The sequence below is a fragment of the Sceloporus occidentalis genome, unplaced genomic scaffold (genome assembly GCF_023333645.1).
Source record: "Sceloporus occidentalis isolate IW3139 unplaced genomic scaffold, rSceOcc1.0.p SCAF_1, whole genome shotgun sequence".
NCBI lineage: Eukaryota > Metazoa > Chordata > Lepidosauria > Squamata > Phrynosomatidae > Sceloporus > Sceloporus occidentalis.
In genome coordinates this window covers 239055102-239078362 of record NW_028316981.1, presented here as the reverse complement: position 1 = coordinate 239078362, position 23261 = coordinate 239055102, and the positions used below count along the sequence as shown (strand labels likewise).

Genomic DNA, 23261 nt, shown 5'->3' with positions numbered 1-23261 from the left:
TGAATTAAATGCTCAGAATTGTTTTTAAAATGTCAGCAAAGAATCACCAACAACATTGTTAGATGTCTCTGCTGCTCAACATGAACTATGTTTTATGAACATCAACTATATAGAAAGCATGTTGTCTATATACTAGTATTTTATACCTATTTCCCCTCTCAGGTGTCCTGCAGGCTGTCAAGTATGTCAGAATTTAATCCGGTAAGTCCATGTACAAATGGAGACTGTACTTTGTAAAGTAAGCAATAGGCATTGAATGTTTATCATTGAAAATGCAATCACTGTATAACCTTTCCTTATTAATCAGACTTTCAGTTCAATAAGTTACTGACAAATTCACTCAAGATTCACTTTGGAAGTTAAACTAGATGCTAGAATCTGAAGACCTCTATGCAAATAGGTATTGTTTGTTGGATATTGAAGAAAAACACAAATAGAGAAAACTGTTACACAGCTGCCAGTAAGACAAAACTGTATTTTAGAGAGGTTTGGAATAGAACAAGGGTGGCAATTTGTGGCCCTCCAAATGTTAATTTCAATGGGGTGTGCATCACCTCTAGTTAGGTTTTCAGGCTTTCCTTTTTCACTGAACAGTAATGGGAGTCTGGAAACTCCCAGGTATTACTGTACTATTTAGATATATTAGGGAGGAAATCAATATTTTCCTGTGCTTTCCTTGAATACAGTCTGATCTTTCCTGTCAGAAAGGTATGAACTGATTATTGATGTCAATATGTTAATATATTAATATTTTAATAATCTGTCGATTACTTATTCAAGGTTTCTGCAAAACCTGATCACCATGCAGTACATTAATGTGGTTGTTTTTATGTTCAATAGTTCAGAATAACACTATTTGTTAGATTGAAGCTATTTTTATTTGACTTTTTGTTTAAGATGTTGCTGTGGGCGGCTAATTGGTGACCATCCAGGGATAGATTATAGCTGGCCTGTCTTTCAGTCTGCAAAGGAGAAAGAGAATGAGGAATGGTCTGTTCAAAAGGATACAAAGACAAGCCCAACTGATGCATTTGGTACTATCAGTTTTCAAGATGGTGATCATACTTACCATGCTAAGGTTTGCATACATTTTAAAATGGGATTCTAATAGGTATAATTGACTTAGGGTCCAAAGAGACAGGCCAAAATAAAGTTGCTTTGGGTCACTTTGGAGGTATGCTGTTTAAATGACACACACATCTTAAGAGGTCAGAAGCTGTTCCAAAGCTGTGCTCCAGTTCTTAGGAGTGGATCGTGGGTTTGGCATGGCTTCCGGCCTCTTAGGACACATGCAGCATTTAAACAGCATACCTCCAAAGTGACCCAAATTAGCTTTATTTTGGCCTCTCTGTTCAGGCCCTTAGTTATATAATATTAAGACTGTAAAAACTTCAGGTACTGATACCTGTGCTAAACATCAAACTGTTGGAGTTAAATATTTAAAGATACGAGAATGTATGAATTTTCTTCATGATTTCTCATGAGCCAGTTTTGCTATATCAAGGGAAAACGAGCATGTGCAAAATTGATCAGACACTTCACAACATCTCAAGAAAATACTCTTTCCCTTCAGATTGTATACATTTTTCACCATTTTCATAATATTTTGTACTGAAAGCTATCGCTGTGTGAACTCTGAGCAGAGCCCAGAAACATGGCCAACTCCCTTGCTAGTGGGGGATTATTCGAGCTGTAGTGAAAATGTAACTTTTCCAAGCTTTGGCTCTGAAACATGAGTCAAACTGCATGCCAATCTATTATTTATAATCTCAGGATTTTAAGGATCAGATAGGCCAGTTTGCCCCACTTTTGGTATGTTAGACTCTGGCTATCATTACCTGCACTGGGGTGTGCAAAGTATATTCCCAAGGGCTGTTTTTGTGACCCCAGGCCCTTGTGGTGTATTAAACAAAAACACTTTTGCCCCAAATGCTCTTTTGAAGGTTGTGGGGGCATTCCCTCACTTGTTAAAAAGGCCTCCCCAGAGCCTAAAATGCCATGGGGGAGTCCAAAGACAGGGCAAAAACACCCCTGGGATGTATTTAAGAGCTTTTGGGGCCAAAAAGGTTTGTTTTTTTTTTCAGTTGCCCATCCTGACCTATACAGAGGCCAGGATGTTGGGGTGGTAGTTTGGAGGATGGGCAGGATTAATTTTGACTGTGCCAAAATTAAATGACATCTATGACAACACCTTTTAGGGAAAAAATCATAAAAGAATTCAGTTCCTACTTGTATTTTAGAATTTGGGGTGTGTGAAAGGCAACTTTACATTATGCTAGCTATGAAGATTATTCCTCCTCCTCCTCCATAGCACAATTTTGGCAGCTGATGACAATTTCAGGCAATTGAAAATTAAGACAATTGACTAAATAGTGTTGGAACATGCCTCAAATGGAAGTATTTTCTTTTCTCTCTGTATGGATATGCATTCTAATAATCCTCCAGTACATCAGAACTTCTTGGGATACAAAATTGGACCACTTGTTGCAGCTCATGGTAAATGAATGGCAGATGGAATTGCCAAAACTGGTCATTTCTGTTCATGGTGGAATCCAGAACTTCAAACTTCCTGCTAAACTTAAGCAGCTTTTTAGCAAAGGTTTGGTCAAAGCTGCTGAGACTACAGGAGCATGGATACTGACAGAAGGCATCAATGCTGGTACAGTAATATCATTTTTAATTGTAATATTCTAGAAATATAATAGAGCTAGCATGGTAGTAGTTTATACATTGGACTATGACTCTGGAGGGCAGGGTTCAGATCTCTTCTTGGCCATGGAAACCTTTGATCTTGAGTGATTTTGGGTAAGTCATATGCTCTCAGCCTCAGAGAAAGGCAAGGACAAACCCCCTCTGAACAAATCTTGCCAAGAAAACCCCATGATAGGTTTGTCTTAGGATCCCATAAGTTGGAAATGACTTGAAGACACACAACAACAAGGAACAGAGAAACATACATAGCTACTTAATTTTGAACTTTGTGTTTTCATTAGTTTAGACAATTTATAACTTGTACTTCTCCACTGTAATAATCACATCTCCTTTAATATTTATTGTGGATGCTTATAATGTGTTACTCAGTTTGTAATTTGGAAGTAGGCTTATGTTCACTAATAATTTTTAGAGCTACATTCTATGTTACCAAAGCCAACTATCTCATAGTGAAGTTGTTGACTTTTAATAGCAAAATAGCCATTTTTCTGTTCTGAGGTGGAGGAACCAGACTTAAAAACAAAGCCTCTCCACTTGATTTCTGTTTGCTGGAGCTGTATAGGCAGACACATTTTTGATGAATTTTTAAAATCTGAATCTTGACAGATGGAATATGATAGTCTTGTCCAATCACTTTTGTTCTCCTATAGTTTTAGAATTAAATGTTTCCCCCAGTAATGAATACACTATGTAAACTGTCAGTATATAGGATATCATTTTACTTACAAGAAGTAATGCTATACTCTGTATGATGCTAAAAGGATGTTTTAATTGAATACCCTGTGACCAGAGATTTTGTCTTTGTAGTTCAGGATATTTATACACTTGCTTCTGTACTGTAATTTCCCCAAAGGATGATTATAAAGATAGTTGCATCCCATTATGGAAGGTTCCCTGGAAGATCTGATTCAGTTCTTTTGAAAATATATTTAAATGGAAAGAAACCTTTTATTCCTAGTAATGTTGGCAAATTATTGTGGTTGATACCAGGCCTAGAGATCAGCAGGCCTTGGAAGATCATTAGTTCTTGGAGTGATTGGCCCCATAACGGCTGTTGGCTTTCTTTGCTATGATCAAAATAAATAAAACATTTTTGTAAGAAATGCTTCTTCTTATTTGTTAAGGTGTGTCCAAGCATGTGGGAGATGCATTGAAAGTCCATGCCTCCCAATATTTAAGAAAGATCTGCACAGTTGGAATCCCCTCTTGGGGTATAATTGAGAACCAGAAAGACCTCATTGGAAAAGATGTGAGTTAATGAAGGCTCTTTGTTTTGTTTTGTTTTTATCTAAAAGTGTTGTTTGCCTTAAACCAAAAGCATGTACAATGGAGAACTAGGGTTCCATAGGTACAAATGTGCATCATTGGCAATAAGGGGCTGGCATAACTTGTAATCAGATGCATGCATGTCTGTGAGCCAGTTTATGTATACAAATAGATACATATACTGATGTAGGAACAGGGAACCGATTATTGTGTGTGTTACCCATTTCCCCTCTATAGTTCAGATGAAACTGCACATCTTTGTTTATTTATTGACATAGGAAAATAAGTCACTTTATTTCAAAAGACATGGCACATTTTAAAGATAGCTGAGGTTTGCAGTTTAATCTGCGTATTGAACTGAATTGTTTTCTTTGATAATTCATCTTTTTAGGCAAATACATAGCAATAGCATTTAGCATTTACATTCCTATACCGCTTAATAGTGAATGCATTCATCTACAGAACTGAGTCCTGCTTTTATACTTATGAGCTTTACTGTGAGTTACCTGCAATCTCACAGTACAGAAAGTACAGAAAAAGTATTTGTAACTCAGTTTTTAATTATACAAGCAAGCACATTCTAATAATTTTAAATATAGTAGCCAAATAATCCAATTTGAAGTGTTTAATTTATATATTTAAACTGAATTATGATAAAATAACTTCAGTTTCTAATACACTCAGAAAATGAATTAATAGTGTCCGTCCCGCACACTAAGGTCCTCTGGAAGAAATCTACTACAGCCAAAAAAATCTAGGCTAACATCTGTCTCCCAGAGGGCCTTCTCTACTACTGCTCCTAAACTATGGAATGTTTTAATATTATTACTGTTTAATTCTGTTTTAGTACTGGGAATGGGGGTGGTGGTAGGTCTAGAGTTTGATTTTTTAACTCTATTGTAATTTGTTGTATTTTATTGTTGTAACCCACCCGGATTCTTTGTGATTGGGCGGGCTAGAAATAAATCTATTATTATTATTATTATTATTATTATTATTATTATTATTAGCAGCTAGTAGCACTGAAATGCATTCTACTAGGTTCTTAAAAGGACAGGGAGAAATATTGTCTGTCACCATACATATGAGGGAGGGAAATCCGTCTTCATCTAGTTTCCATAGTTTCTATGCTAGCTTCCTCTGAAGAACAGCCTTCTTCCGTGATAAAGGGACTGTATGTGTGTGTCAAAAGGCCTGCCTTCTCCCACAACCTAGAGTTACCCTGTTTAGATGATGCAGATCAACAGCCTTGGCCTGGGGTTGGACAGACCAGACATCATTCTGGCAGACTCAGCCTGACCCCAGACCAGCCAGTCCTTAGCACAGTCTTAAAGAAATGGCTGTCTGCAGAGGAGTTTCCCAGAAACTCTGTCGCAACAGACAGTACACCAGGTGGCCAAATGCACCTTACCATTCTGCTTACAGCCCCCATTTGCAGTCTGTGATGTTGCAAGGTGATGCCAGGCCACATGAGATTTCACTTCCCATGGAATTATGCCTGACTGCACGGATATTTGCAGACAAAAAAGAATGCCCTGAAAATTTAGCTCACAGTAAAATGTTTTGCTGTAACAATAAGACCTTTGTGAGAGAAATACTTCCTTTATTAGACAAAGAGATTACATGGTGGATGTCTCACCCTCTTCCTCACCTGGTTCCATCTCTGACCTAGATATTAGGGCCCCACCAACACATTTTGCTGCCTGATTTGACACATTCTGTGTAGAAAAGTCAACTATGCAGGAAAGTCAGGTGGGGTACAGACCACCAGAAAGAGGTGGCAGGGAGCTGCCTCACTTTTTCATGTAGCTGCGCTGCAGCAACAAAATTGCACGGCGCGGTTGCGTGAAAAAAGGAACGCTGAAAAGCCGCTCCTTTTTGCGCCGTCACAAACGGCCAGTGGCGGCTCGAGCACATCGCTGCTGCATGGGCCCATCTGAATGAAGCGCAGCATGACGTCATAGCTGTGCATGCCATCTGGATGATGCCGCACAGCTATGGCATCATGGCGACGTGGTTAGGGTTGCGGGGCATGTTCACGCGCCACCCCAAGACAACTCTAGCACATTGCCATGACTCTGCAAAGGGTCTGTCTGTACAGGGCCTCAATTTCCTTCAACACAATCCTTAAGTGTGGTGCCCTACATTGTTACTGAGGGGAGTAGGCAGCTTAAGGTCTGCATGACAGGTTGTGGGGAGCACAGCTCTCTTTTTCAACATGTGCTTGACACCTCCCATTACCTGCTACTGGAGGTGATCACCTCACATCATTTTATGTTGAGGCCACCCCTGTTTTAAGGGCAATCTTCAAGACAATATTATAATGTTTTGGAGGAGCTGTCTTTAAATTTGATTCTTCTCAGGTAGTCTGCCTGTACCAGACACTGGGCAACCCTCTCAGCAAGCTGAGTACACTCAACAGCATGCACTCCCATTTCATACTGGCTGATGATGGCACAGTGGGCAAGTATGGCAATGAGATGAAGCTTAGGAGAAATCTGGAGAAGTACCTGTCACTTCAGAAAATACACAGTAGTAAGTAATGCTTATTCCACTTTTTTTCCTATAAGTTGTTTCTCTCAGCACTTCTTTTAGGGGAAGGTGGGCTCTTTGACCCTCCAGATACTGGAATGTCCATCAATCCTAAGAATCAAAGCCAAGGGTGAGGGCTGATGGGAATTGCAGTTTCATAGTCCTTATCCTTGGTCCAGGAAGATAGAGCAATATGCCTTTGAGTATCAGCATGACATATTTTCCACATAGGTGATTGATAACTGAGGCATGTTATAACCTTGTTTGATAAACACCTTGAGTATTTTCAACCCTTGCTCATTATATGATCCTCTTTTTGCACAATGTATATAGTTCACCATTAAACTGACTTAAAAGTCATTTATACGTGTATTATAGTGGGAGAGATCATCCAGAGACATGGGGATCATCAGTACACTGATGACACCCAAATTTATTTCTCTATGCCCCCGACTATTGCAGTGACTAGGGATGGCATCTCTCCTCTGGATGCCTGTCTTGGATCGGTAATGGCTGGATGAGAGAGAACAAACTCAGACTGAATCCAGAGAAAACAGAGGTACTTGCGATAGGTATCCCAAGTCCAGGGATGGAGTTTTGTCACCCAGTCCTGGACAGGGCCACACTTCCCCTAAAGGACAAGGTTTGCAGTTTGGGAGTACTCCTGGATCCGTCCTTACAATTGACATCCCAAATAGATGTAATGGCCAGGAGTGCTTGGTATCAGCTTTGGTTGATACGCCAACTGCGTCCCTACCTGGACTGAAAGGACCTTGAAGCAGTAGTACTTGCACTGGTAATCTCTCAGTTAGATTTCTGCAATGTGCTCTACTTGGGGCTACCCTTGTACCAAATTCGGAAGCTTCAATTGGTTCAAAATGCAGCAGCCAGATTGGTCACCAGAACATCTAGGTTTGACCGTATAACACCAATACTGAAATTTCTTCACTTGCTGCCAATTAGCTTCCGGGTGCAATACAAGGTGTTGGTTATTACCTTTAAAGCCCTACATGGCTCGGGCCCAAGTTACTTTTGGGAGCGCTTCTCCCTACATAATCTGCCCCACACTCTTAGAACATCTGGGAAGTTCTTACTAGAATATTATAATACCAGGTTAATGACAACTTCACATAAAGCATTCACTGCCACGGCCCCAAGATTATGGAATGACCTACCGGAAGAGATCCATCTCATTACTACCTTAGAGGCCTTTATGAAGGCACTCAAAATGGATCTCTTCTGGCAGGCTTATCCAATGAATTCCATATAAAAAGGTTATGATGACTGCTCTTCCTTGACTCTGATTGTTGGCTAATGGATGAATTGTAATTTTTAGAGAACTAATAGGAATTCTTGGTAAATTCAGTGTTAGTATTTTATTGTTGTATTGATTGTATATTATACTTTTAAGGTTGTAATCGATCCGTGGAAGAGGCAGGAGATATAAATAAACTATATTATTATTATTATTATTATTATTATTATTATTATTATTATTATTATTAATGTAATCCCACCTCAATCTGTGGGAGAGGTGGGGAATATAAATTAAAAACATTATTATTATTATTTGCAATTATTTCAAATATAGCTAAACAAAAGTTAGTCCTATATATCCATGAAAAAGATTTTCACCTGAAAGCAGCTGTTTATTTTAGAATCTCATCCCTTCTCATCTCTATATCTGAAAGCTTTTTTCATTTCTATCTTTAAGTTCCTCTGGACAAGCCAAAAGCCTTGGAAACAATTATACCTGTACTTATTTGGATTAGCAAAAGATATTCATATCCTTATAAGGATTTTAAACAATATCCAGTCAAGGGCAGGAGCTGGTTGGTTATTTATTTATTTATTTATTTATTTATTTATTTATTTATTTATTTCCCCTTTTTCTCCCAAGTGTTTTTTATACAGGCAAGAATAAATTTCCATGTCTGTATCTGCTGTCTCAGTTTCACCTGTACTGTGTTTAATGTGTTATTAATGCATAAGTGTAGGTTACTGCCCAACAGGATTCCAATTGATTTCTTTACTTATATTCAATTTTGTGGAAATTTAACAGAGATTAGTTAATTTAATTGACTGAATGTTTTATTAATCAGCTAAGGTTTCTTTAACCAGGTAACAGCAGTCTTTTCTTCCATTTCTCTCCCTATTCCCCCTGATGGGGATGGCAATGGATTATAAAGCTGTACTAAGAAACTTTGCTTGATATTACTGGTTACAATTTGTGCTGTTTTGAACAGGAATGGGACAAGGAGTACCTTTAGTTGGGCTGCTGGTGGAAGGTGGTCCAAATGAGATCTTGACAGTGTGGGAATATGTGAGGGACAAACCTGCCATCCCTGTAGTAGTTTACGAGGGAACTGGGAGAGCTGCTGACCTCCTTGCTTTTACCCATAAGCACACAGCAGATGTGACGTGAGTACTCTCAAGTTATAGATTTGTTTTAATCTAATGTATTCAAATATTTAGAAAAGTAACTAAAATTAATTTTGCAAAGTAGGGGAGCTGAGAGAACTTGCATTTAGTACTAATCTAAGCTTTCCCCTTAAATTATGTGATAAATATGCCTCTTTGAATACCAGGTGAATGCTCCTTCCTTGTGAGCATATTGACCTCTCCTGGGGAATGTCAATGTAGGAGCATAGACAAGTTTTCAGAGGGCTTTTTAAGTGGTCTTTTTCTGGGCTTGCTGCTGATATTTACTTCTTTGGCTATATCTTTATTATGTATTCATTTATCATGTGTTGTTCCTGTAATATACAATTTCTGTTGGATCCTGTAAAGTTAGTTTTCATAGGAATTAATTTTTGGCTTCATTCACACTCACGTTTTTGCACTGGATTGGTTCATATCGCACGATCGATTTGACACTGAATAGATAATAATAATAATAATAATAATAATAATAATTTTTATTTATATTTCCCACCTCTCCTGATGGATCAAGGCGGGATTACAACCATAAAACAGCAGTTACATCTGGATTACATACAATAAAACAATACATCACTCAGAAAATGCAATTTAAAACGATAAAAACATCATCTAAAATGCACAATTACAGCCAGAGTGGAAATTTTTTAGGTTCTTTATAAAAGATTGGGTGAGTAGGCCCTCCAAAAGAAATCAATTTTAAGTGCCTTCTTGAAGGCATCTAAGGTGGTAATAAGACAGATCCCTTCCGGCAAGTTGTTCCATAACTTGGGGGCTATGGCTGTATACGCTCTATGGGAAGTTGATGTTAGCCTGGTCTTTGAATATTGCAATAGATTCTTCCCAGATGTTCTGAGAGTGCAGGGTGGATTATGTAGGGAGAGGCGTTCCTTCAAGTAACTCGGGCCCAAGCCATGTAGGGCTTTAAAGGTAGATGTACACACTATGCTTGCAACAATTGAAGCTGTCCGTGTTCGTATTAAAATTCACATTTAAATTTGTAACCAATTGAATATCGCAATTGGATCTGGCACCCAGGAGGGAGGGGCAGTGGGCAGAGGGTGGGCAGAGGGGTGGAACATACCCATCCCACAATTCTTGCCAAATCACCAGTATTTTTCCCCTCTCAGGGCTCGTGGTTCCCTGGGGCTCTTTGTGATTTCAAATTTCCTATGCTGTCAAGTGGTCCCTTTAAATCACTGTGCAGCTGTTTTCTGCTTCTGCCAGTAAATTGGTTTCCTTTTCCCTGTTGGCCAGAGGTTGGGGAAGTCGGGGGAGGGAGTTCCTTAGAGGTGCATGGTGCGCCTTTAAAAACAACAACAACAACAGCTTCTGCGCACTGTCGCATTTGCGTGGGTTTGCTGGGGCAGGCCATGGATGCTGTGGGGGGATTCTTCCCTGGCATGCATGGATTCATGCGTGCTGTGGAAGAATTCTTTTCTGGCATGCATGGATTCATGGATGCCAGGGAAGAATCCCCCATGTCACCTATGGATGCATGCATGCCAGAGAACAATCCCCCCACAGTACCCATGATGCCCTTGTGAACCCACACAAATGTGACAGTGTGCAGAAGCTGTCTTAAAAAAAAAACAACATGTCATACCATGCCCCCCCCAAGGAACCCCTCTGACTTTGCTGACCTCTGGCCAACAGGGAAAAGGGAACCAATTCACTGGCAGAAGCAAAAAACATCTGCATGATGATTTAAAGGGACCACTTGACAGCGTGGGAAATTTGAAATCACAAAGAGCCACGAGCACCAAGAGGGAAAAAAGAATGGCGGTTTGGTAAGACCTGTGGGATGAGTATGTTCCACGCTTCTTCCCACACTCTGCCCATTGCCCCTCCCTCCTGGGCGCTCCAAATGTGATTGGCAGCACATTCACATTTGTGGCAACCCGTGTCTTTTCAAAAGAGTTGATAAAAGACCCAGAATCAAAAGAACTTGTTCAGGCAGGCTTGTGGCGATTCACCCCGAACACACTAGCAGGTGTAATTGACTAAAGTGTGAACAAGGCACCTATAACCTGGTTTGCAAACCAGGTTAAATCATAGTGTGAATTAGGCCTTAAGTGCCATTCTGGGTGGGAATGGGTCTGAGAGCTGCAGTCCAAAAAATAACTTTTCCAAACTACTTCCTGCTGAAGGTTGGTGCTGAGTACATGTTATACCCGGCCAATTTAGGATTCTTTGGTTATTCTTTGGCCATTGACGTTTACATCTTTATCTTCTAATTTTGCAAGATGATTCCAGAGAAGCACAGGAGTTAGCTCATCTAGCAGTAACACTTTTAAAGCTGATTTGATGGTCAAGTTGTGATCCCAGTGGTGTTATGGCTACAATATTCCCAAGAATCTGATATCTCATTTCAATCGTTTCAGGATCTCATTTCAATCACCTTCCTCCAGCTGGCTGCCCAGTTTTAGTACATATTTCACCACTTAGTTTGGAAATATTTTCTGATGAAAATTGATTTCTCATCTGGTTATGTTATATTTTTGGCAATATCATGAAGCCATTATTTTTTCAGTACCTCTCTCAGTACTTCAGTACAGAAGGAAGGGAAAACTGCTGGCGGCACCAACTGTCTATTTCATTCACATTTAATTCTATCTGGCTTGTGCCCAGTCCACCAATAAAAACAAGCAAGTTGGACTTAGGTCTTCTTCCTCTGCCAGCTACGCATATATCAACAAAAGGAACTGGCAAATAATTTACTTCTGAACCAGTCCAGTTGCTAATCACTGTTGGGTTTATTTACTGGTACTTACTGTACTTTGAATTCCCATAACTAGCCATGTACAAAGCTGAATTAATTTAAGTCAGAACCATTTGCAAGTAATCCAGAGATGCATCCTCCATCACCTTTTGTGAGCAACCTGTTTAAAGATGGGATGGAGATTATGCTTTAGGTGTTACTAATTTGTTCAAAAATATTTATTGAATACAGATCAATGACAATAAGAATAAATGATGTAATATTATTATTATTGTATATATATGTCTTTCCAGGAATCTGAGTCCTCAGTTTAGAGAAGAGATTTTATTAATGATTCAGAATATGTTCAGTTTGGGTCAGAAACAATCCCATCATCTGTTCAAAATTTTAATGGAGTGTATGGAATACAGGGATTCTGTAAGTGTGATGAATTAATTACACCCGTTGTTATTGATTTCATTCTCTGCAATGCCATTACGTTTTTACTTAGGTTGAGTGTGGTTCCACTAAAGTTATCATCTTGAAACGAATTATCATAGTGCAAAGTTTATCCATAATCAAGTCCTTTTAACAGCAATGTGATTGCATACTTGAAGATAACATGAGGTCATTTTGTGGCAGAAATAATAACTGTGAATACCTATTTACTGCATGCAAGGCCTCTGAGTATTATAGACAATTGCCTTCTCATTTCTGACAAGGTTTGATAAAAACTGTTGCATGAGTTACCAACCGGAATTACACAAGTTACCTGGATATGTGCTTTTAATTTAGAACAAAGGGCAGTGTTCTCATAGTAACCTATCAAAAGGCTTCTTTCAACCTTATGCTGGGAAGAAATCTTGTCTAGGAGTTTCTCGTGCTGTTGGACAAGCATTGTTGCCTTTCTTTTCCTTTCTATCAGTACAGGACCCAGCCAGAACTCTATCTCTCCCTAATCTTATCCCTAACTCCCAGGAATGGTTCAAATATAGTCATCTGCGCATAGTTACCACTGAAGAACTCTTTCTTGTGTTTCCAGTAACAAGTGATGAGAAACATGTGCTGCTCCTGATGTTTCTGACTATAAATCCCATCAGTTCTAGCCAACATAGTAAGGGATGAAGGGAGCTCCAGTTCAACAACATCTGGACTGTCACATTTCCCCCATTCTTGTCCACTTGTTAGTTACCTTTAAATTGTGTGCTCTACAATCTTTCTCCAGCCAGACAATGCAGCCCTTGATTGTCTTTTTGTTTGTTCTTTTCTTTCCCTCAGTAAGATGTTTTCCTGTTTTGACAGATAACAATATTTGATGCAGAGTCAGAGGAACATGAAGACATTGATCTGGCCATCCTGATTGCACTATTGAAAGGTACCTACATGCCAGCATTGCTGCATCTTCCTCCAAAGACATGCAAGTGTACATTTAAATCTAAGAGAAGTTTTGTTTGTTTATAGGGACAAATATGTCAGCCCCAGATCAACTAAATCTGGCACTGGCCTGGAACAGACTGGACATTGCTAAGAAGCATATATTGGTTTACGGACAGCACTGGAAGGTGACATTTACTTTCTTTATTCTGTTTGCAAATACTTATAATTCTTAGTTTTTTGTGGGTTTTTCAGGCTACCTCTTCTAGAACACGGCCACATAGCCCAAAAAATCCACAAAAACTATGGATGCCGGCCATGAAAGCCTTCGACTTCACATTTATAATTCTGCTTTATTGTGACTTATTCTGCTTATCTAGTCTAAAGAGCATCTTATATCTGAGTTTTGTCCCCTGATTTTGGACCCTAGCATTTTAAAATATAATAATATAAGGAATAAATATTTTTCTTCCTTTGTATTTTCTTCCATTATTTGAAGGTTGGGTCATTAGAACAAGCAATGCTGGATGCTTTGGTAATGGATCGTGTAGAATTTGTCAAGCTGCTGATAGAACATGGAGTAAACCTACACCGTTTTCTTACCATAGCCCGACTAGAGGAACTGTACAATACTGTGAGTGCCTGGAATTCACCCAGTTAACTTGTGTGTGGTGTGTGTGAGTTTGTGTTTTAAAGCAACTCTACAGTGTAATAATAGAAAACCAGTTCTTAGTCCATTGATTTGATCCAAATGGGGCTATTTGAAATGACAAAGACGTGAGCCTGCCAGACTTTTAAAATCTTCAGGGGAGGGTTTTCTCTCCTTCCTGTCATCATCCCAGGGCCATTTGATGAAGATGTGGAAGAGGGCCTTCTTAGTGGCTCTTGTCAAATTTTGGAATTCTCTCAAATGTGGCCTCCTTTCTGTCTTCTTTCTACCAGCAAACATTTTATTTAGGAGGCCTTTGTCTTCTAACTTACTGTGGCATAAGTGTCTTTTAATGGGGTTTGCTGTTCTTTTATCCTTTTTACAATGTTTTAATGTGTTTTTTAAGCAGCTTTAATTCAGCATTTTTAGTAGAATTGTTTATTTACTGGTTTCTAAACCTTTGTTTCAAATAGGCTTTAACTGTACTCTTTTTAAAATTGTTATAAGTCACCTTCAGTCATGTACTGGAGAAAAGGAGGATAGAAAATAAATGAATGAATGAGTGAGTCAATGAATGCTTGGACATCCCCAAAGTTAATATTAGGAAAATGACAACCAGACTTCCAGAACATTTGAAGAGGAGTTCATGCAAGTCCCAAAAAACACTGTAAAATTTATAATGATACAAGATGATGCAGTAGGGATGAAAATGAATGTATTGCCATTTACACTTAGTAGCCCACTTCTTGCTTAATTGAAATAATCCCCTCTCCCCACAAATAAGCAGTAGTAGACAGTAGATGGACAAAGCAGTAAAAAGGAATCTGCAAGAATGATGAATTTCTAACCAGTCTTAGCGAGGTGATGAAGTTTTCTGACATGTTTGTTTGGAAAGTGGGTGAGGAGTGCAGTTGAACAATGAGCTGTGAAGTTTCTTTTATAGAAGTACAACTATTTTCTGTCCACATCTTAAACCAGAATTTTGTATATTATGACACAGCTTCTGATAAGGGTTCATGTACACAGATACAGGCTGTTTTGATGCTCCTGACTTATTCTTTCATATTTAATTAATTATATCTTATTTTGTTTCTTATATTTGTTTCATTTATTGTGTTCTTATTTTTTACTAACTCCAGAAACAAGGGCCAACAAATCTTCTTCTGCGCCATCTTGTCTGTGATGTAAAACAGGTAACCACCATTCCAAACAATGAGGAGCAAGGACTCTTTTAGACAATAGCTTTTGCACTGGAGATCATTAATATTTATCACAGTTTGCTAGCTGCTGTCCTGTACAGCACCATGAAATTCCTGATTCAAACTCTGATTTAGCTGTGAACATACTAGTTGGCCTTGTATACTGGTAATTCATTGTCTTTAAACCTAAAACTCTCTATTTGCAACATCAAGATAATAATATGAAAAATAACCTAAAGGATTGAAAAGATTCCTGAGAATATGTGACACCTGACTAAAACTCTATAGGTTTGCTAAATATTTATGTATTGCTACATAAAATGTCAAAAATTTATCTTGCAGAGTACTCTTCCAGTGGGCTATAAAATATCACTGATAGATATCGGGCTGGTAATAGAATATCTGATTGGTGGAGCTTATCAGAGCAGCTACACAAGAAAACATTTCAGAGTCTTATACAACAGCCTTTACAGGAAACACAAGGTACATTCATTGAAAAAGCAACAGTTATTTTAATGTAGGTTTAGAGGAGATGGCCAACCTATTAGTACAATCTAGGATGGAAATGGGATTTTATTAAGCAAACAGAACTGGAATACTGGTAGTCCAGCATTCAGATGTCTTCCAGAGGAGTGTTTGTTGTGGAATCACCAGAGCTAATTCACTCACATTTTACAAAGGATCCATATGCCATTTTAATTCATTTGTAATCCTCTACTGCTGCCCAAGTGCTGCTTCTAAGTTTTTTATTGCCCGAGAAAATCAATGTTGTTCTCCTCCTCTTCCTCCTCCTTGTTTGCACCACCACCACCACCACCACTACTACTACTACTAGTAGTTGTTGTTATCTCTTACCTGCCTCTCCCTATGGATTGAGGTGGGAACAATAACAAATAACATTACATGTAACATCAGTTAAAAGAGCATATAAAACTAATGCATATTAAAAATCCATCAATGAAGACTTTAAAACTCATAATATCAAAATTATATGGATAGACCTGCGAGGACTGGCCTTTACTGCTGTTTTAAACTCAGTGCCTCAAGCTGACAAACCTCTCCCAGCAGGTCATTCCACAATCTGGGGATGGCCAAAGAAAATGTTTCCTGAGTAACTGGATGTCCCTCAGAGGACTACAGTGTATAGAAGGGTATAAGAATACTATATCTCTATAGGTGTAGTTAGCCTTAGTGACATCCCCTATCTCTCCGTGTGTGTTTGTGTTTTAAAAGAGAAGCAATTTTGATCTGGACAGTGACATATCGATAGGTGAATATATTCTACACAAGCACACATTCAATCTAACAGTCTAAATCAGCAGTGGGAGTTCTGTAGCCCATGGACTACAAGTGCCCCCCATCCCTTTCTGCAGCACTTGCCTTACAAGATTATTGTGAGGATACAGTGGAAAAAGGAAAGCCATGTATGTCTTGATCTTATTGGAGGAAAGCTGTGATATACATGTAATGAATTTTAAAAAAACAACAAAAATAGTTAAAAGACATTGGAAGAGCAAGTAATGTAATTTCATCCAGTTTAATCACATTTATTTTCAGTCTGAAAAATAATGTTTAAATAGAATTGTGGAGATCAATACTTAATGGATGTCAGTTGGAATATAATTATTTGTTTGCAAAAAAAGCACTGTCTGATTTGTAAAACAGGATCATTTTCATATTGTTTGTTGACACACTGACCTATAGACCTAAAAATACTATTTAGGAAGCTATCTATCTGAGCAAGATAAGATGAGGTGCACACCTAACACAGCATAGTTGCGCTGGTTCTTGGTGTTGCTCAACCAGTTATGCAGTAAGCACCAAGAACATGCTATACATCTGTTATACAATGATTAAATAGTTCCCCACCACCAAGTCAAAAAGTGAAGGCCATGTGTGTCCTTGCAGAAAAATCAGCTGCATTGTGGATCTATGCACACAACTATTGTGCAAGTGCTTGTGCAATTATTTTATTTTACAGTAGTGTAGTTCCTCAGGAGGAATCCATCCCTTGCATTTATTTCTTTCCTGTTTAAATAGAATCCTTTGTCTATGTGTAATTTTTCTTTCTTTGAACTCATGGGTTTGGTGGAGTTATCAATTACTGCTAGTATATCCCCATCATTGGCCTGCAGTCATTTGTTAAATAACTGTGTCTGGCAGTATTTTAAAGCATTCTTGTGGTAGAGTGATGGTGGTTCTGAAATCTGAAGTAAATACTTTTGTCCTATATGAAAATGGTTGGACAGGGTGTGCTTATAAAGTGAGCAAATTCTTTTGATAAAATACACAGCTATAGAAGTGAAGATAAAATTGGTGTATTTCAGAAAACCAAATGTAACCATGAGTGTTTTAGAGCAGTTGAGGTTTTTTTTAGTTGCAAAAGAGCAGAAGAGGGAAATGCTGATTTTTAGACACTTTGGAAGTACAGTTATAAAAGAAACAGAAGTCAGTATAGAAATATAAAGATATTTTAAATGTTTGAAATCATTGGTGAAAAAGAATGCTAAGGCACCTAATTAAAGACAACAATAATAACTCTGTAATTGCAGGATGTTTTTGTTCTAAGAATGAAAAGAGGTTTTCTTCCCATTTTAGTTTCATATTATGCAACATACATTATTTTTCATACAAACATCATTTTTGTGAAGAATTGCAAAATGCAAAAAATACGGACAAAATGTGCAAAATCTGTCATGATCCTTTCCAGCTAGCAGAACACTTCTGTGTGCACGAATGAATAAGTGAAAGTTTATAAACGTAATCTGACATATAATTTTGATCCATTCTTTAACACAGTGTGGCTTAACTTAGATTGCAATGATGATGATGATGATGATGATGATATAATGCTAGCACATTCTATACCTAATATATTTCTTTCTCTTTCTTTGTTTCATGCAATTTCTTTGGAACCAGAGAGCTGTCACCAGTCTGGCACAGAATTTCTCCCTCCACCATCACAATCCGATGGGGAGTAAAAATGGATCTGCTGAAAATACCTTGCATTCCCAGTTCATCAGAACAGCACAACCATACAAATATAAAGTACTGTGGTGCTTTGTTTACTCATACAATTTGCTAGAAAAGCACTTGATGGGGGTGGGGGAAATAATGTTTTCTTACCCGATTATTTAGACAGATTCAGTGTGTGTGTGTGTGTGTGGCAGCTCTGACTCCAAGGCCTACTACAGCACATAGAGGTTCAGACCCTTCCCAAATCCCATCACATGGTGCACAAATATTTATTGGGAAGGGCAAGTGGCAATTAATGGGCTTCATCTGTTGTTCCTGGCAATTAACTGCCACCTACCCTACCAGTGAGAATGATGCAAATTATGGGCAGAAATAATGCTGTTATCTCCAACAAGAGAGATCAGTTTCACTCTTTATCTTCCTTCCTTCTGTGAGAATGAGGAAAGAGAGAGAGAGAAGCTGGTCATTCTCAGCTGGCATTTGCTGGTGCTGCCTGAAACCCAATGTAAGATTGAGCTGGTACCAGAGTCTGTTCTTTCCTCCACATTTCCACATGCAAAGAGGGAGAAGGAATGAAACCCTGAAGTATCAGCTTGAGAGACTGTACACAACCCTTTGGCTGGCGACCTGATAATGTTGAAGTTTTGGTTATGTTTTATGACTTAACCAGTCCACAGTAGATGAGGAGAATCTCCATCATGATCATTTGCCACTAGTGTGATGAGGCATTAGTCTGAGGGTTGAATCAGATAAAGTTGACAAAGGCCTGTTACAGACAGCCAAAATAAAGCTGCTTTGAGTCACAGTGGAGGTATGGTGTTTCAATGATGCATGCGTCCTAAGAGTCCAGAAGTCACACCAAAGCCACGCACCAGCCTGGAGCGTGGCTTTGGTGCGGCTTCTGGACTCTTAGGACGCATGCATCATTGAAACACCATACCTCCACTGTGACTCAAAGCAGCTTTATTTTGGCTGTCTGTAACAGGCCAAAGTATGGGTGGCTCCCAGTACTCTGCATAGGGTGGTCCATAGTGTTTAATGTTGAAGGTTGAAGGCATTCAGGTAAATGAATGACTACAGATCAGTGGGTTATTGAAAACATTTCAGATGACTTTTCTTTATGGAGATTTCGGCACCCCAATGGAACACAATTCTTTATTTTCCATAGTTCTATAATCCAAAGAAAGTTCTGTAGGCATCTCATGCTGTTTAACAATTTAACATTTTGACAGCAGCACATTGTTCCTCTTTAATTTAAGGATTAAAGGACCTTCCAAGAAGTCAAAATGTTTGTTCAGTTGCAAATGTGAAGAAAGTCAGTAGGAAATACAACAAAACAAATATGGGTGGAGGCCTGTTGCTGTCTAGCCATGAAGGGGCTCAATAGATTTTGCCTAAGTTCTGTCTATACCATGACATGTTTCCTTGTCTTTGCTGAGTGAAACAACATTTCTTTACTCAGCCTTTGTATCCCAGCTTTTCCAGAAAGGAATTCATGTCTGATCTTTGATTACTCTTTATTCTTCATACTTCTTGCAGTTTCAGCTGGAAACAACACTAAGATACTACAATGTCTGAGAACCCTTTCAGTAAGCAAATCCCTGGTTGCCTGAATCTCACTGAGTAAGGGCATGTTTTCCCCACCGTCATGTAGCCATGTATAGATGACTCAGAGCCAAAGGCCCAATTCAACTGTCTAAATGTTGGAAGGGTAGTTTCACAGTGAATCTGGTTCATACTTCTCTTAATATGCTTTTTAAAAACCCATACATTTTGCTCTAGATCTTCCCAGAAAACTGGGAGCACTCTGGAATGATGCTGGGCAGATGTCTACACAACATCCTACTGTGCTGCTTGCTGCCAGCACCACCAATGCAAGTCACTCCACTGAGGCCAGAATAATTTTTGTTCCCAGAGGGAGAAACCCATACCACTGGTGGCTGCAGCTGTGGAAGGTGGCACAGTGGGACACTGTGTAGACAACCACCCAGTGTTGCTTGGGAGTATACAGGTAAGAGGGGGAAGTCAGGGCTAGAAAATTCTGGAGGCAGCCCAGAGTATTGTCCTCAGTATAGACCCACCCTAAGATTCAGTGCAAAGAAGCTCATGACGACTTTCTAGTTGTGAAAGGTGCAGAGGTCCTACTACACTGGAAGGGCCATTAGTTTTCTGAACCATAAAAGTCTACATTACCAGAAAGGCCATTTACAGTGTTAGACATGTCAGGAGCACAGATCGCAGAGGTCCCATGTGGGGTTTCTGTACGGCATGAAATACTGAACTTAGTGGATTTTGCTTCTGAGTCATTTGTCTCCATCATCTAGCTAATAGCTATGCTGTGTGCTTTAAACATAACAGTTAATTCCTACTTTGTTTGCTGTACTTGTGAAAAATCATACTAAGGATAGTGTTTACATGGCTTAGATTTTTTTTAAAAAAACCTATTTGATACTGTTTCTTTTGTTTCTTATAATCATATGGCTTAAATGGTAATGGCAGAATACATTTTATTTGCCACTACATGTTTCTGACTACCTCCAATTTTTAGTCCCAACTAGAGCAAAGTGATCTACTCTATGGGAACTTGGCAAATCTATACTTACATAAGTTCTATTGATTCAATAGATCTACTGGAAGTGGGACTAACAATTTGATTTATTTATTTATTTTTAACATGCCCTCTCCACAAAGACTATCAAGGCACTGTACAGTAAATCATTTTTAAAAAATGTAGGCCTATCTATTTTTGGAGAATTCAAAACAAAGATTGGTTTGTTATTGTTACAGCTTCCAAAGGGGTGAGTGCATTGGTTTATCATGCAAACACACCTGACAAACATTTTTTTAAAAGTAGAATTCAAAGACATAGTCATGTTAGTCTTGAATATCAGCATGCAAAAGGATCTTGTAGCACCTTTGAGATGAAGGGGCAAAGCAGATCACCCTGACAGAGCAGCTGAATCAGGCCCGTGGCAACCACATGCTGTGGGCCTGATCTGGTGCTACTGCTCTGGATCTTCCTAAAAGATTTGGAGCAACAGGTAAGTTATAAAACTGCATTTTAACCTTGTTTTGCCCTGTTTCTGGTTTGGGACATAGTAGATATTGTCTGGACTGCCCACACCAGAACTGGGGTTTGTGCTATCAAAATAGAACAGGTGGCAGGGAAGAACGGGCCTTTTGGCTCAAGCCAAAAGCTAAAGTTACAACTTCTTTCACTCATTTAGTCTCAATGGTGCTACAAGAACCCTTTGAAAAAGTATTACTCTGGCGTGTGTTAAACATTGCCTGAACTGTCTAATATCTACAAAGTACAATGAAAATGTGATATTGATCACTGTATTCTGCTTTGCAACTTTTACAATTCCCCCCCACAGCTTTTGCAGATTTAAAAAAAAGAATGTAAGATTCTCCAAATCTTGTAGTTATTATTTTATAGGATTTTATGAACCTGAATTTTGTTGTGGCACACACATATCCCAAAAGCACGCAAACTTAAGCTGAAGTGAGAAAATATAAATAGGGACAGATTGCTAGCTCTTTTAGTCAATGACTTAGATTTTTATTTATTAACTTACAGGAAAAATCAGCTGTTCTTCATAAGTCCAGGAAGAAGCTCAAAGATGAATTCACTGTTTCTGATGACCAAGAGTCTGTTGGTTTTATTTACCCATATAATGACCTCTTGGTTTGGGCAGTGTTGATGAGAAGGCAGAAGATGGGCATGTTCTTCTGGCAGCATGGAAAGGAAGCAATGGTCAAGGCAGTGGTAGCTTGCAAACTCTACAAAGCCATGGCACATGAAGCTAAGGAAAGCAATATGGAAGATGATACATCAGAAGAGCTGAAGAAGTATTCAAAGTAGGGGTTCTCCCTTCACTTCAGATAATAAAGATCTACAGTGCTTAGAATGGTTAGACATTTTTCTCTCCATCTCTATACCATTATAGCTGGTGGTATAGCAAGCAATGTTGTTGGCTGACCATAAATGTAAACCAAAGGGCTTAAATTTACCCACAGTAATGAAAAGATAATTACATGAGAAAAAGTTTGGACAGTAGATAACTGTTATGCCAAATAATATGAGATTTTTCTATGCAATTCCAGTTTAATTAAACAGATTAACTCAGTATCATCTTCAGTTTCAGTAATTTAGTTATCAGGCCATTACTCTTGCATTTTATGAACATTTGGATAAAATGATAATGTAGTACATCTACCAGGATCATCAAATCTAGCAAGGTTGTTTCTCTGGTTTTTTAAAATATAATTGTAAAAGACAATGATTCTCAACTGGTCTTTTTACCTTTTTAGAATTATGCTGCCTTTTATGGCTGAAATGAAACAAAGATTTAGAATGCTTTTCAAAAACTTTTTACATAGATGTTTTCTATTTTGTCTGATTGTTTTCCCCTTTCAATATTATATTGGACAAATGTTGATATAAATTTAGTATTATTTGTGTAATATTGCATTGATATTATTTATTTATTTTCTCTGAGAATCAGATAATTATAATTTCCATTATAAATTGATATTTATTATCCATTTTACCATAATTTTTAAAGTGTTGCTTACTAAAATGCAAGAATTGCATTCTGCATGAGTCAGCTCCCCATTTAAATCTGCATATGGGGCTGTGGAGAGGAGTGTTCATCTCCTCCTGGATCTCTTCCGAAGAGGTTCACAAAATTTTCTAGGAGCCCTTTGTGTAGGCCCAGTCCTGTTTGGAATGGGGGGGGGGGGGGAGCACGAGAGTCCAGTGCAGACAAGAGGGACGAAGTGTTCACTGTGGTCCGCTTACAGGACTTAAAAACATTCCTCCCTCACTACCTGTGTGTGTGTGTGTGTATCGTGTATGTATATATATATATATATATGTATATATATATATATATCATATACATGAGAGTCAGCATGGTGTAGTGGTCTGAGCATGCAATTGTGGCCTGAAACAGATGGGCCAAAAGAAGCAGGTTCTGGCTGCTTCAGTGGCATGGCATTCAGTTGGGGTTGCCATATCCCGCCTGGGGGCAGGACATTCCTGTTTTTCAACTGGGCGGGGTCATCCCATCCCGGTTTCATGACTGAACCGGGTTTTCCCCGGGTCAGCTGCTGCTGCGGGCCGCAGGTGGCTATGACAGCTGCTCCTGCTGTGGCCCTTGCGCTGTGTGGGGGCGCTCACACAGGGCCGCTCGAGTGGCCGCCACTGCAGCCGCCACCAGCGACGCGGCCTTTGCTGGCTGCCCGCCGGCGCTTCCACTGGCCCTGCGCGCACCCTTGCAGAAAATTAACATTTTCTAGCATAGGTTTGAGCTTCACCTTTTCTATGATTTTTCTTCAGCAATCCAACTGCATTTAACTGGACTGAATTAATAGAATTTGGTGGATGTTTTAAGTTTAGAAGCCTGAA

The 23261-nt window shown here is 38.9% G+C and overlaps 1 protein-coding gene across 1 annotated transcript in view; it reads left to right on the top strand.

Moving 5' to 3' along the window:
- The window catches only part of TRPM6 (transient receptor potential cation channel subfamily M member 6), an 87430-nt gene that overhangs the window by 1392 nt on the left and 62777 nt on the right, over positions 1 to 23261 (top strand). The window contains exons 3-16 of the mRNA XM_089480182.1: positions 163 to 201; positions 898 to 1078; positions 2446 to 2659; positions 3837 to 3961; positions 6342 to 6513; positions 8757 to 8931; positions 11965 to 12088; positions 12953 to 13025; positions 13112 to 13212; positions 13524 to 13658; positions 14813 to 14866; positions 15215 to 15355; positions 17792 to 17920; positions 21429 to 21709. Of these exons, the coding sequence (XP_089336308.1) occupies positions 163 to 201; positions 898 to 1078; positions 2446 to 2659; positions 3837 to 3961; positions 6342 to 6513; positions 8757 to 8931; positions 11965 to 12088; positions 12953 to 13025; positions 13112 to 13212; positions 13524 to 13658; positions 14813 to 14866; positions 15215 to 15355; positions 17792 to 17920; positions 21429 to 21709 (1944 nt within the window). The remainder of the gene's footprint in view (positions 1 to 162; positions 202 to 897; positions 1079 to 2445; positions 2660 to 3836; positions 3962 to 6341; positions 6514 to 8756; positions 8932 to 11964; positions 12089 to 12952; positions 13026 to 13111; positions 13213 to 13523; positions 13659 to 14812; positions 14867 to 15214; positions 15356 to 17791; positions 17921 to 21428; positions 21710 to 23261) is intronic.